At 35.0% G+C, this 15,281-nt stretch overlaps 1 protein-coding gene across 1 annotated transcript in view; it reads left to right on the forward strand.

The window, feature by feature from the left end:
* The window catches only part of LOC103606234 (glutamate receptor 4), a 116,792-nt gene that overhangs the window by 23,571 nt on the left and 77,940 nt on the right, over positions 1–15,281 (forward strand). Inside the window, exons 2-4 of the mRNA XM_008590828.1 lie at positions 230–283; positions 8,947–9,105; positions 15,208–15,279. Coding sequence (XP_008589050.1) covers positions 230–283; positions 8,947–9,105; positions 15,208–15,279 — 285 coding nt within the window. The remainder of the gene's footprint in view (positions 1–229; positions 284–8,946; positions 9,106–15,207; positions 15,280–15,281) is intronic.

The raw sequence follows: 15,281 nt of genomic DNA on the forward strand, positions 1-15,281 counted from the left end.
CAAGGTCTAAGGTTCTATTCCTGTACTGGCCAGCCACTATTTTATTATTATTATTATTATTAATGATAATAATAATATTTTTAAAAAATAATCTTTTGGTAGAGATGAATTAATTTCCTTTTATTTTGTTATTATTATTATTATTAATGATAATAATAATAATATTTTTAAAAAATAATCTTTTGGTAGAGATGAATTAATTTCCTTTTATTTTCTTATATCTTCACAGATTGTAAGTGTTGGGAAGCATGTTAAAGGCTACCATTATATCATTGCAAACTTGGTAAGAATTTTTTATTTTCTACCTTTAATAAGAATTGCTCAAGCATTCAAGATTTTAACAGTGCCTTAGTATAATGCTTTTGATAAATGGTTAGACTACATTATTTACTGAGCTTTTTAAAACACATAGGGTATCTTATTACAGTGATCGTTATATTTCTAATGTAGAAGTCAATGTATTTTTATGCAGATCAGCTTTGTAACTGCCAAAGAGACCTTTAAAATTATAATGTTTACTTTGCTATGACATCACTTGTCAAATTAAATAATGGCTTTTTCTCTGTCTAAATGATAAATGTCACTCTATGGAAAAGATTGCCAATACTTGGGTCTTACAAGAATGTTCTAAAATAATGACCTATGTTCTTCTATTTTAAGAATGATAGGATATAATGGCTATATGTAGTCTTCTCAATGAGAATAATACATTTTTTTTAATTTTGTCAACTTTTCACATATAATATATGGATGGCCAGTGAACAAGATAAGTGGATTTTTATGAAATCCTTGAAGGCCTGAGACAAGTCCTTTTAAATTCCTTGGCAAGGCTCACTATTTCTTGTTAACTTTGCAACGTGAGGGGGAACTGACTATGGAAAAAGCCATCTCTCCCACTTTATTAGAGTACTTACCATATGCCCTAAGGGTTAGGTCCCCAATGTCATCTCCTTTTTCTATCTATTCCCACCACACATTTCTTTGATGAGTATCTTATGCTTGAAGCAAGAACTAAAGGATTCAAAAGAGATTCAGATCTACCCACTCTTTCCATGGGCAAGTGGACCATCACACTTCAAGACAGGAATTTTCAGTCTTTAGTGAACTGGGTTTTGCTGTGGAATCAAGATAATAAAGTTCGGCAATATACTCTGAACCATTATTGAATTGTGCTTTTTGAATAAAACGTAATTTTTTAACTTAATGGGTTATGTAAATATTGGAAGATTTTGACTTGTCTTTTTTGTTGCTTTTAGTAGACTCATAGTCTGTGGGTGTTTTGTTTTTAATAAAAATATAAATCTTAAAGCAAATATATTCTGGTATTAATCACTATAAGAGAAAAGATCTTAGGGTTATGGGATGTCTGTATTCATAATGACATTGTACAATGAGATTCTAATTAATTTATTTTATAGTAAATAGAAGATTTTGACATTTATTCTCTCCAAACAATAAAATTCAGGGAAAAAAATCAATATATTATAGACTATTATTCCAAAAATGAATTACTGACACTGAAGACTAAAATAAATAAGCCAATAAAAAATGGAAAGAACTAATATTTATAGTACTCTAATGGGTATCACAACCTGTCACAAACAGCCCTAGTAGTTGGCAGCATGTTTAAGTGTTGGGAGCTGCCCTGAAAGCAGGGGTCCCCTTGGGGACACAGCTCTCGTCCATCTGTATTCAGCTGACAAAGCTTCACATGAGATCAAAAAGAAATGTTTTGAGAACAGCAGGAAATGTTTTGAGGAAGTTTAAACTTTTGACCTGGGAGCATTCCTGAGAACTTGGGAGTGTGTGCTATTCCTGTAAACCCACACATCCTGTTGCTTACACAGAACTTGTATTCCTTTGTTTAGACATGCACTTAGAAAAGTATATAAAGGGAAATGTCTGTTGAATAAAGCGCAGCAGTTCTTCGAGACTGTTTGTCCTCCTGACCCCATCTTTTGTCTCTTGTCTCTTTTCTAATCCTGCGCTCGTCTTCTCGCCCCACCATCTCCAGCTGGCTTCCGGCTTTTAAGTAATCTAAAGTACCAACATAGTGAAACAGAAAAACAATTTTGCTTTTTGTACAGAATAGAATCATTGCTTTCACTAAAAATAATAAATTTTTATCATATGTTGTTGATATCTTTGTAACATCTGATTAGGCCAGTGACTTGCATATTTCTACATGATAATATAGTGTATTAATATGGCTTCCGTTGACTTATTGATTTATCTCTAAAGGACTATTACTTATAACACCAGAGTGTTTTTTGTTTCACTGAGCTTGTTAACAGCTATTTCTTGAGAGCTAGGTGCATAGGATTCCCAACTGTGAAGTCAATCCAGAATCAAAGTAAAAAATTATATTAATGTTATCTTTAATATTTAAAGACTGAATGATTTTAGCCTAAGTTAAGTAACACAATAAGGATGTCCCTTCTCATCACTTCTATTGAACATTGTACTGAAAGTTCTTGCAAAAGAAATTAGGCAAGAAAAATAAATAAATGATATCCAGATTGAGAAAGAAGAAGATTTTGTATATAAAAAATATTAAGGAATCAAAAAAAATCACGGAATTAATAAATGAGTTCGGCAGGGTTGTAGGATACAAGTTCACTATACAAAAATTTATTGTATTTCTATGTACTAGCAACAAACATTCAAAAAACTAAATTAAGAAAATAATTCCATTTATAATTATGACTACAATTTACAGTTAATGGGGAACTGCTACTTAACCAACTCATCAAGGTTGATTTAACAGAATTAGTAAAAACTGCCTTCTAAAATAACAATACTTAGTGGTTACTGGGTGGCTACAAGTATTTTAAAAGATTTAAAATATTCTGTAATCACAATATTGAAACAAAGCATAAAGTATGAAGTCCTTCCCATATTTACCAAAAAGAGAACAATGAAAATAGCCAGACATCATTATGTGATTCATTAAATTGTATCATGAATTTATAAGCATGCATTAGAGTAAAAGTCAAGGATTTCCCTTACTGAAACAAGGTTACTCCCTGGAGAAGCTGAGTTTAAATACAGGTGTTATTTGTACTTCTTGAAAATAATAATCCTCTAAACCAAGAAACAAAGTAAGGAATGTCACAGAAATATTGACTTCCTAATGGTCATTAAATTCTTTGGCTGAAATACAAAAGGCAGATTCCATGTATTTAAATAAAATAATACTCAATTTCTTTATGAGTAAGGATGCAAATAGGTTGTGAATGCTCTTTGGTATTATTTAAAATTGTCTTGTCATTGTCTGTAAGTTGAATTTATCTTCCTCAATTAACTACCATTCAATCTCATGCATCATTCTATCCCGATGAAATGAGAATAGACTAATGTTTTCCATGTCCCACTGATCTTTAGCCTTTGCAGATACTGTGGTGTGCTTCCATCTCACCTCCAGCCAGGCCCAAAAAAGTGAGAATCCCTTCCCTTATTAAAAAGCCTGACCCTACTGAGAGTCCAAGAGGTCCCACAGGGGGTTAACGCCATCTGAATAGCATGAGCTGTGCCTGATACCCAAACGAATGGGTGTGCCTCTCCCTAATTCTTAAAATTTTTCTGATTATCACTGCCACTGTCCAATTGCATATTAAGGATGAGTAAAACTTACAAGATATGGAAGATTACTGAAATCTCTTTTTTGTGTCTGTTTCCTGTATGTGATTTGTATGTGAGTATATGTATTTTATTTAGACACACCCAATCATCTAGAGGTACCGAAGAAAGCATATGGTATCTCAATAGATAAAGCCATGTTCTAGAAATTTCTGAGAGATTTAGAGGCAGGATAACCTTATCTGTCTGTTGGTTCATAGTAGTCTGTTTTTCATAGATTTAAGTAAGAAAATTGCTTCCCTACTTTGCCCCTAGAACTTTCCTTTTCATGTTCTTCCATCACTGTGCTGCCAGTTATTTTTTAAAACAGGTATGATTATATCACCTCCCTGCTTAAAGTTTTTCATTGGCCCCAGGCTGCAAATACAAGAAAAGACATCAGACCCTTCATGATTTGATCCCCTGAAGGTTTCCCAGTCCTACCTGCTAATATGTGTCTCACCTCTCCACAGAGCTGGCATTTCTCTCAAAATGACATACCATCCCAATTCTGAGTCAGTGCCCCAGTTTTTTACCATCTTCTACCAGAGTAAGCATTCTAAAGCTAAGCACTGCTCAACTTAAATCCTTTGGGATAAAGTATTTACAGTATTTCACTTAATGCACAGAGCCATTTAAGATTTTACTCCTACTTAACCCCAGAGTCTCTTTCCCACTCCAGCCTATATGACCCTTCTCCAAAACAAATTACTGTGGTTCCCAGACACCTAATGCTGCTTTTCTCTTTGCAGCTTTAGTTAGGCTGTTGTCTCCAGCAGGAGGCATTTACCCCAACCAGTTCTAATTAATGGTCACAGTCACTTCTAGAAAGCCATCCTTAAATACCCACTCTGATAACCCCTCTCCTGGGTTCGCAAATCATCCTGATCAGTTCATTCGTTGTTTTCATTCATCAAATCATTATTTTACGCCTCCTATTTACCAGGCACTGTCCAGCATCCTGTGGCACAGCTTCAAATAAGGCATTAGCACACTGCAAACTCATTGAAAGCAGCAACAATGTCTTTGCTCACCTTATAAAAAGAGTCCTTGTACTGACTCTTTATCTGTTGAACTTCTGCTAATCCTCTAGCACTCAGCTTATGTTATTATTTTTGTTTATGTTACTATAATTGTTTTAATTAGTCCTTAAAAATAACTATGCTTATTTTGTCGACTGGAAGATGAGGTTGCTAAGATCACTCAGATCCTAAGTCACAAAGGCAGATTTGAAGCTCTGGCCTATCTGATGACATAGAATAAATCAATTCACAAATAAATAAATAACTTATATAGGAAATAATGCCACACAAGTGGCAATAATGCCATAGAGTGACCATTGATTTAAGCATTTCCCATACCACCCTTAAGGGGGATCTGGCCTTAGACCCATTGCTCTGTGTTTATATTCACTCCACCTCCAGCAGTCAGATCACTTAAATATGGCCACCAACTGCACCAAGGAGCTGTTGACGTTTCTTCCACCTGCAAGGCGAGTTCTTAGAATCTGGCTCTCATTTATGTTTTTAATTTTCTAAGATATATTCAGTGTACATACAGAAAAACCCCTGGTTCTATCATAAGGAAGTATAAAATTATAAAATGTGCAGGGTATATAATTAAAGATTAACTGAATCTATTCTTTTCCTATCCCCTGCCACAACACACACACACACACACACACACACACACACACACACACACACACACACACACACACACACACACACACACACACACACACACACACACACACACACACACCATTTGGCCTTGTTCAGAAGGAAAGAAATTAAGATGCAGAGAGCAAAGTGTCTTGTCTACATTTAGGTGTCTGGTCAGTTTAAGAATGCAGACTAGACAAAGTTCCCAGAATTTGCAGTCTAGCACATTTTTATTCAAGTGCAATGACCCCAGTTAAGATTCCACCAATTTGGTGACATTGTTTTACTTTTTCCTTTGTGCTTTCTGTGTTTTTCAACTTTTCTGCATTGACCATGTCTGACTCCACTTTCTATCTACATGTGCATCAAAAGTGCATACTTTAAGATAATTTGTTAACAAACTAGTTTTAAAAGATGGTAAAGAGAAATTTTCTCCATTCCATTTGATGTTCCTTCATTAACTGCACTAGAGCTATCTATATATAATTTAGTCAACCTATGAACCCGAATGCAAAACACAGCAGAAATGTTATCTGACCTAGATACAACTTAAAGGATGAACATTTATTAAACATTGATGATGTGATGGACCTATAGATTTATATAAACAGCCATCAGGATATCTGATGCCTATAATTTTAAACATTTCCTTTTCCCCAGAAGATGTATGAACTGCAAATGGAAATTAAAAAGCAAACCAATTTGGAAGCAAATTGGGGGACATGGGAAACCATTGTGAAATACAAACAGCACAGCAGCCCATTTCGACAAATAGAAAGCCTATCCTTTGATGTCCCCCTACCCTCGGGGACAGTATTTACTCGGTTACTCAACCACTGATTTCCCTGTGACTGGAGTAACCAATTTTATTACAATTTGACCCTAGAACTTTCAGTTCCACAATATCCTCTGGATAAAAACTGAAATCTAAATGGCCACCAAAATAACTGTTTCCAAGGAAACTGTTCATAGTCTAGATTTTATCAATTTTCTATATAAAATGTAAGAAAACATATGAAAGGAAAAACATTACCTGCATTCAAACGGAAATTGCTAAAATTAACTGAACCACCCACCATTCATTCAAATCATAACTGAAAGGGGTTTATAATCACACGTGCAATTTTTTCCTTTACCTTCAGTGTAGCAACAGGATGGAATCAGAGAAATGTGGACTATTATTTATCAGCAAAGACTTCACATCAGATGATTTTTTTGAAGGCTGCAGCATTGCCTGTGCGTCTTGCAGCTGTGGATAATGCTATGAAAGAAGGCTTGGCAGACCTATTTCAGCCACAGCTGAAAGAAAATAGTAATGTCCTCAATTAGCAACTAATGCAATAGTTGAACTACTGCAGCTTTTGGAAAACACTGAAATTATTTGCCTGCCTTTGGGTCTGCCCTATACTCTGGTAGAAGTAAACAAACGTTCAACTGTCATTTTAGTAGCTAGAGACTGATGGACAGTGGTTTTCCCTGAAATGGGAAAAAAACAGATTTGCTTTCTGGTGTCTAGTTTCTTTATCAATGAAATGAGAATGTTACTGATGAGCTGTCAAATTAGCTGGCACATAGTAGGCGTGAAGTAAATATTTTTTGAGTGAATTAATTAATAATAGCTATCATTTACTGAGTTCAAACCAGATATGCTAGATAATTTACCATTATCATTTTCATTTTGTATATGGAAAACCTAAGGTTAGCAAGTGACAGAAATGGGCTTCAAAGCCTGGGCTTTTTTATACAGTGTCACCTTGCCTCTCCTAAGGACACTATGGTAATTAATAAAATTAAAAGCACAAACCTTTGTGTAAGAATATGCAGGAACATAAGGTAAAAAAAAGGCAAACTCAAAGTGGATTTGTTTGGTTGGAATCTTGTCTCTACTATATATTTGTAGGATGACGTTGAATAGTTTCATTTCACCACACTGATCATCAGTTTTCTTATCTGTAAGACAAGGCTAATATTGGATATATCTCATAACCTTGTTGTGAAAACTAAGCTAGATTGATAATCTGTGTAATGTGCTTAGCATAGAGTCTGGCACATAATTAGTCCAGCTTCAATATTAGCTATTAGTTCCCATACCCAGGCCTCTCAACAGCAATTTTGCTTAGTTGCCAATAGACGGGTCTGTTTTTTCTTAGATAACCAAACAGCAATGTGCATATATGAGTACTAGCCAGGAAGACAATCTCCTTCATTATCGAAAACAAAGAAACAAACAAAAACTAGACAGTTCCAAAGTCACGGCCAAGACACATTCAGGAGGAGCTGTAACCCAGGTGTTCACTGACTCCTACTGTAACTGTAGAGTTACTGCTGCATATTTTACTACCACCAAAAAAGTAGACAAAACAATTTCCCTTAGTTCTCTTGACAGAATTGAAACATACTCACATGTACAAAAGAATCTTTAGTAAATATTAAGAGAAAACAAAAAGAAAGCAATTACAGATGCCACAAACTCATATATGTGTATGTGCAGTTTAATTTTCCTCTGAGCTAATACCTTTGATTTTTATTAATTCACTTCCTGATATGCTTTTGGCCCTCTTCTTGCAATTGTTTATTTGTTTTACACTTTGTATTAAGTATGTATTTTTGTAAGGCACCTTAAGTACTTAGTGGGGAAGTAAAGGGGCCAGATATAAAACAAAAATAGACAGATGTATAAATAGATAGATAGATAGACAGACAGACAGAGAGAAAGAAAATAAATAACTTTCAAGAATTTTTGAAACCCAGATAACTGCCTCTAGGCCAAAAGAGATGATACCCTTCTCTCCCAGCTTCTTCACTCCACCTGGTGGGCACCATCTTTTTTCCTACCACACAGGAGTCCATGAGTGATGTGTCTTGCTCTCTCCTCTTGGACTACCATTTTCCAGGACTCGGAGGGCTGCAGTGACTGATGTAAACAAAGCTTTTACCCTTTCTGCCTCAAATTAGCTGCCCTGTCTGCTTTACCATCTTTTTTCCTACCACACAGGAGTCCATGAGTGATGTGTCTTGCTCTCTCCTCTTGGACTACCATTTTCCAGGACTCGGAGGGCTGTAGTGACTGATGTAAACAAAGCTTTTACCCTTTCTGCCTCAAATTAGCTGCCCTGTCTGCTTTTAGAGCACTTTGTAATTCAACCAAAAGCTTTAAAATGGTCTCACCCATCACAGACCCAGAGTACCGTAATACCCTGCTGTTACCTTCATATTAGAGCACTTTGTAATTCAACCAAAAGCTTTAAAATGGTCTCACCCATCACAGACCCAGAGTACCGTAATACCCTGCTGTTACCTTCATATAATACACATTTGTACGTATCTATATCAGAGGGCAATTATGTCCTCAACGGGAGACTTTTTGACGCTCAGATTCATCTCCTGTATCCTTCTCCATACTTTATAAAATGCACTCAGAGATGCATTCGAGAAATGTTTGAGTTGAACTGAACTGAAAACATTTATATCTTTTTCCCATTTTTGAATGACAGAATTTAACAGCTAAATTGACATAATTAGATTTTTCAACTCTTTCTAATTATTGCTTTATTTAGAAGTCTATTCGGAGGTCCATATTGGTCATTAATTTACGTTGCTACTGAAGAGCTGAAATGTGTAATAACGAACTGAATTTAACAAACTGTCATATTGATATTTATAGGGATTCAAGGATATTTCTCTTGAGAGGTTTATACATGGCGGAGCCAATGTTACAGGATTCCAGTTGGTAGATTTTAATACACCTATGGTAACCAAACTAATGGATCGCTGGAAGAAACTAGATCAGAGAGAGTATCCAGGATCTGAGACTCCTCCAAAGGTATTTATTTGTTTTTATCTAATGTAATATTAGTATTTTTTTTTAATTTAAAATAGAAAGTTTATTATGTAGTTCCTCCAGCAACATTTTGTCAGATATAGCATGGTACAGGAAGGAAGCATTTTGTCACTATTAACTACACTGCACAAGCACTTAACAGTTTCTAAATTTCTATCCTTAAGAGTAGAGTTGCTCGACATAACCTCAAGCAGTTTACTATTATTATTATTTTGCATATGAATTTCCTTGGAGAAATTGTGCATTCTTTTAAAAATTTTGTTAGCTAAATATTTCAGATGTGAACAGTCATCAGTAACTTTTCTACCCAGACAAAAACTGTATTTTCAAAGTGATTTATAATGAGTAGGTAAGTTAGGAAATTGGTAGAAAGGTAAAATGTACAAGCTTCTGAAAAATTTCCCTCTCAAATTAACAGTAAAATGTCAGGTTGTTTGATTTTTTCTGACAGATATTGCAGAAGTATATTGTTAGTATTTGCAAAGGAAGCTGGCAAATTCCTGACTATAAGCACATTGTTTTTTACCTGAAAAGATGGATGACTTTCTTAGACATCATGTAAATAAGGGCATATGTTTCTTAAATTCCAACTCAGTGGTTTTGAGCTCCTCCATTCTAAGGCATAATCATCGTCAACATCTGCAAATCTCTCACTGACAGAGTATTCCAGTAGAAAGTTTTAATCTATAATTTAGAAATCAAAGCCTAGAAAAATTAAGATGTAGGGGTAGAGGGTCTCAGATCTTCCTTTTCTAATTATAAAACATTTCATACTGACCGTGTCAATTACCCTCCTGTAATATTGGAATTTGGCTAGCTAGCCATACTGTCTTCACTGTTCTATAGAATCATGGAATTTCAAAATAGAGCGTTTATTGTGTCCACTATGTGCCAGCACTGTAGTACAACCCTCTGATTTTATAGATGAATACATGCAAGATATTAAATGGATATGTCCCTAAGTCAGGGACCAGGTTCATGAAATACCCAGAATAGAATGTCTTCTATTTGATAACCTCCATCTAGACTTGTCTATGCTACTTTGTATATATAAAAAAATATAATTCTTTACAGGATTTATTTGTGATAATTCTGCTTCATTGATGTATCTATTTAGATTTAAGCCAATTTTACGGTGCTTTGATAAACACAGATTTATGACACATTATAATAAAACAGGCCAAATTCTTAAAATATATATATATATTATATTATAATTAAATTACATATATATATATATATATATAATTATCTAATCTTTCACTGCTCTTGGCATGATTCTGTGCACTTGTAGTCATTTAATAAATATATACAGTCAATTCTCATTATTCACAGTAGTTATATTCTATAAAGTCCCTTCAAATACTGAAGGAGCTTATACTGAACCATTATTTTAAGGAAAATACAGGGTTAGGTTCTGCAGGCCTCTTTTTGTCAGCAAATCAATACATAACCTTGTTTTATGTGTGTTTCTGTTTTAAAAAAACTTATTTAATATATTGTTGATTCATTAACATTGAACTCATGGCCAACAGCACTATAACTCATGCCTGAGAAAAGCTTATTTAATGTGTCTATTTTCGCCATAAGGCACATCACAGCCTCTTTGCACTTAGGAACACTAGACAGCACTTCAGCACTACACTCTTGGACCATTTTAAACAGTGAAATCATCAGCAAAAAGCACAAAACTGCAGAAAACATGGCACTAAATAGACCAAAGAAGAGACGCTTGTTTATAGTATGAGAGCAGAAACAAGACAACAAAGTGTTTCCTTGTTCAACCGCAGATGGGACCTTGTGTGTTATGTGACTCAAATACTTCACCACTCTATACATGTCCATAAATGACCACAAAGGTGCCTTGAGTATTGACTTAGGGGTGACAAATAAATATTAGCAAGTAGCCAAATTTAAAAATACAGAATCCACAAATAGTGAGGATTGATTGCTGCTAATTAAATTCTACTTCAATTGTTAGTATTTGAACCAAGATTAAATCAGGATTTCTGATCTTGTTACTTCCCTGCTTTAAAAAAAAAAAAAAAAAATTCTTCTGGAATAAAGGTCTTCCACAATACAGGCCAAACAAGTCCTTCCAATTGCATGGGCTTCTGATCCTTTTCTTGATGCTCCAGCCAAATTAAACTGCCCTCTAATTTCTCACTCCTTATCAGTGCATTTGCTTCCGCCTCAGCAGTCTTCACCTTGATTTCCACCTGTCCAAATTCAACCATCTTCCAAGAATTTATCTCAACTTCCACAGTCTCTGTGAAACCTTTTCTCTTTCCCCCAGTAAATATGATCCCTTTCTCCTTTGTCCTCTCCATAATATTTGATTGTTAATGCTCAGCAAGTGTTTAACATAATTATTTGCACACTTATTATTTCACTCCTGTAACTCATTTGGAGGAGTAACCATCTATGACTCATCCTTGTAGTCCTCACGATTGCTAGCCAGGGTCTAGCACATTTTTCAAAGAACTCTTAGATATGATATGAAATTTCATCCTCACACTGACCACTAGAGATAGTCTTTATTATCTTGTTTTATTTGGTTTTGCTCTGTTTTGTGTTCCATCGCCAAAGAATGTGCTCCACATTACCATAAACCTATAAATAGCAGAATTAGAATTCATCGCAGTTCTTTCTTTTCAAAGCCCATCATCTTTCCACTGCTCTGTGATTCTGCCCATCTCTGTCTTGTTATCTACAAACCTTGGTAAACAGAACTCATTCCACCATTTTGATCACTGAGCAGATCAATAAAGAACGCCAGGCCACTATTTACCCTACCCCAAAATGAAATGTTAATTTATTTTATTGAAACATAATTGATTATACATATTTGTGGGGTACAGAATTAAGTATCAATACTCATATACAATATATGATGGTCAAATTAGGATAATTAATGTATTCATCATTACAAAACATAATCTTTCTTTGTGATCCTTTACCAATTGCTCCCTAACCCTTTCTCCCCCTTTCCCACCTCTAGTAAACTCAGTTCTGTTCTCTCCTTTTGAAAGTTCAGTGTATTATTGTGATCGTTGTATCTTTCTTTTTCTTTTTTATTTATTTGTTTATTTTTTTAACTCCCACTTATGAGTGAGGACATATGGTATTTCTCTTTCTGTGCCTGGTTTATTTTACTTAACATAACTTTCTCCAAGCTCATCCATGTTGCTGCAAATGGCAGAATTCCATTTTTTTATGGCAGAATAATATTCTATTATGTATATACACCACATCTTTTTTACCCAGTTGTCTGTTGATGGACAGTTAGATTGTTTCCATCTCTTGCCTATTGTAAATAGAGCTGCAATAAACATGGGAGTGCAGGTATCCCTTCGACATGATGATTTCCATTCCTTAGGGTATACACTCAGCCCGGGAATTGTTGGATCGTATGGCAGTTCCACCTGTAATCATTTCAGGAAACTCCTTACCACTTTCCATAAAGGCTGCACCAATTTACAGTCCCACCAACGGTGTAGGAAGGTTTTTCCTTTGCTGCATCCTTGCCAACACTTTTTATTCTCTGTCTTTTTGGTAACCGCCAGTCTAACTGGAGTAAGATGATATCTCAATGTGGTTTTGATTTGCATTTCCTTAATGCTGAGTGATGTTGAGTATTTTTTCATGTGTCTGTAGGCCATTTGTATATCTTCCTTTGAGAAATGCCTATTCAGCTCCTTTGTCCATTTTTTTGATCACACTACTTGTTTTTTCACTGTTGTTTGAGTTCCTTGTATATTCTAGATATTAATCCCTTGTCATTTCCATAGTTTGAAAATAATTTCTCCCATTCTGCATGTTATCTTTTCACTTTGTTGATTGTTTCCTTTGCTGTGCAGAAGCTTTTTGGTTTGATATAATCCCATTTGTTTATTTTTTCTTTTGTTGCCTGTGTTTCTGAGGTCTTATTTGCAAAGTCTTTGCCGAGTCCTACATCTCAAAGTGTTTCCTCTGTGTTTTCTTTTAGGAGTTTTATACTTTAAGGTCTTATATTTAAATCTTTAATCCATTTTAAGTTGATTTTGGTGTATGGTGAAAGGTACAGGTCTAGTTCCACTCATTTATATATGTATATCCAGTTTTCCCAGCACCATTTATTGAAGAGATGATCTTTTCCCCGAAGTATATTCTTGATACCTTTGTTGAATAAGAATTTTCTATATGCCATCTAGAAGTTGTGTGCCCATAAATGTGTTTTCCTGGTCTGTAGCACAATAAGACACATGGAAAAGAATTAGGTCCTTTGAAAAGGTAAAACCAATTACAACTACTGTTTCTTCTTGTCTGTCAGCTCCATGACATGTCAAATTCCAGGCCTTTGCTGCTCTGGCTGAATATCTCCTTTGCTCTGCACCACTCTGTGTGGTACCTGTTCTTTTTCAGGTTCACTTATTTCATAAAAATGGATGGAGTTTTAAAAACATAGCAAGTGTATTTGCTTTTTGGTGCCATCTCTTCTCAGCTTCTTTCTTCCCATTGAAAAAGTAACAATATATTCCTTTTTTTCTCCTTGCTCCTGAAATACTAGCATTGCATTTTTTCTCTCACCTTTTGTCTTTAGAAAGTTTCATTTTATTTTTTGTTTCTATTTTCTTGCCTTATGAAAAAATGATTTGGTGGCTTTCTTTACTCAAAGATGAGTTGGTTCAGGCAGGGGAGGAGGTATATTCATTTTTGGTGAAGCATCTTGCTTAACCACCTTAATTTCATTTAGACCCCATCCTAGTTGTGAGGGAGGCATGCCTGTCTTTAAGCCTGTTTTATCATACCCTGTAGGAATGCTCCTTATAGCAAAGCTCCTTATTTACATGGCTCTTATGAATACATTTAATTAATTTTAATTAGGTCCACTACTATTGACAGATTCTTTGTTAGAATTTATATTCTTTGTTTTATCTACGTTTTAGTTTTTCTCTTCCCTGGAATGCTGGCTGCTATGCTTAGTGGTCATGTTGCCTAAGTTTACTTTCTACAATTGAAATTTCAAATGATTTTCTTTATTTGCAAGTAGAAAATCAAGAAGATCATCCTTCACTTTCCATAGCACAAAGTTATCACTCACTCAGGCATAGAATGTGTTAATCATATGGAATTTACCATATGAAATTCCTGAAAGAGAAAATGTAGTTTTTGTCATGATTAGTAGTCAATGCTGTGCCACGCTTTAAGAAAATTGTGCTCTGTTTTCCTTGTGCTTAGTAATTCTCTAATCCAACTCTACCAAAATTGATCCCCTGTCCTTTCTATTTTCAGCTTAAACAAATTACATTTTCATTTCAGTCTTTCCTCACTTTCTCTCCTAACCTTAGTAACCTTTTCCTGGGGACTCACTCGTCCCAAAGAGACACATGGAGTGATCACCAGAAAGCAAATGGTCTATATTTCATTTCTTCACCTTGAACCAACATTATATTGGAAATTTAAAGAAATGACTTAACCTTCCTGAGTACACTCATTGCATATAACAATACTCATTCCTATTTAGCACAGTGACTGGGCATATGCATTTGCTGAATAACTGGATGTTATTTCTGGCATCTTATTTCTGAAAAACAATAAACAATCCCACTCATTCTTCTGGGAGACTGAACAAAAATATACACTTCAAGTCAATAAACATATATTAAATTTCAAGAATACCTACTAGGCATTTTGGAGGAGTAAAGTGTCAGACAGCCCAGCCCTCCTGCAGCTCAAACCCAGCAGCAGACTACAGGGCAGATCGTGACAACACTGCACTAGCTTCTTTTTGTACTTTAGCTGTTTATACTTGGACACAATGGAAAGACCTCACCTACAGGTCTTGCTTCTCCCAACCCATGGAAAACTGTTTATTAGAATTTCTATTTTTCAGAGTGTATTTCTCCTTTTTAAGTTAGGATCATAAGATTTGGTATACAGTTATATTCAAGCAAGAATAGAAATTTCTAAAGCCAGAGTCAATTAATTATCAGTGATTTAATGTCCTCCAGACAGGATGGTGCTTTATGCTGTAAGCCCACATAGCCCCCAGACTATTCCTAGTGCTAATATTTACCATTGTAATCACTTTCATTTGGTTAGTACACCTCTGCTCTGACTTATGATGGAGTCCTTGTGATGGCTGAAACTTTCCGAAATCTAAGAAGGCAGAAAAT

This window comes from Galeopterus variegatus, unplaced genomic scaffold (assembly GCF_000696425.1).
Source record: "Galeopterus variegatus unplaced genomic scaffold, G_variegatus-3.0.2 Scaffold6399, whole genome shotgun sequence".
Taxonomy (NCBI): domain Eukaryota; kingdom Metazoa; phylum Chordata; class Mammalia; order Dermoptera; family Cynocephalidae; genus Galeopterus; species Galeopterus variegatus.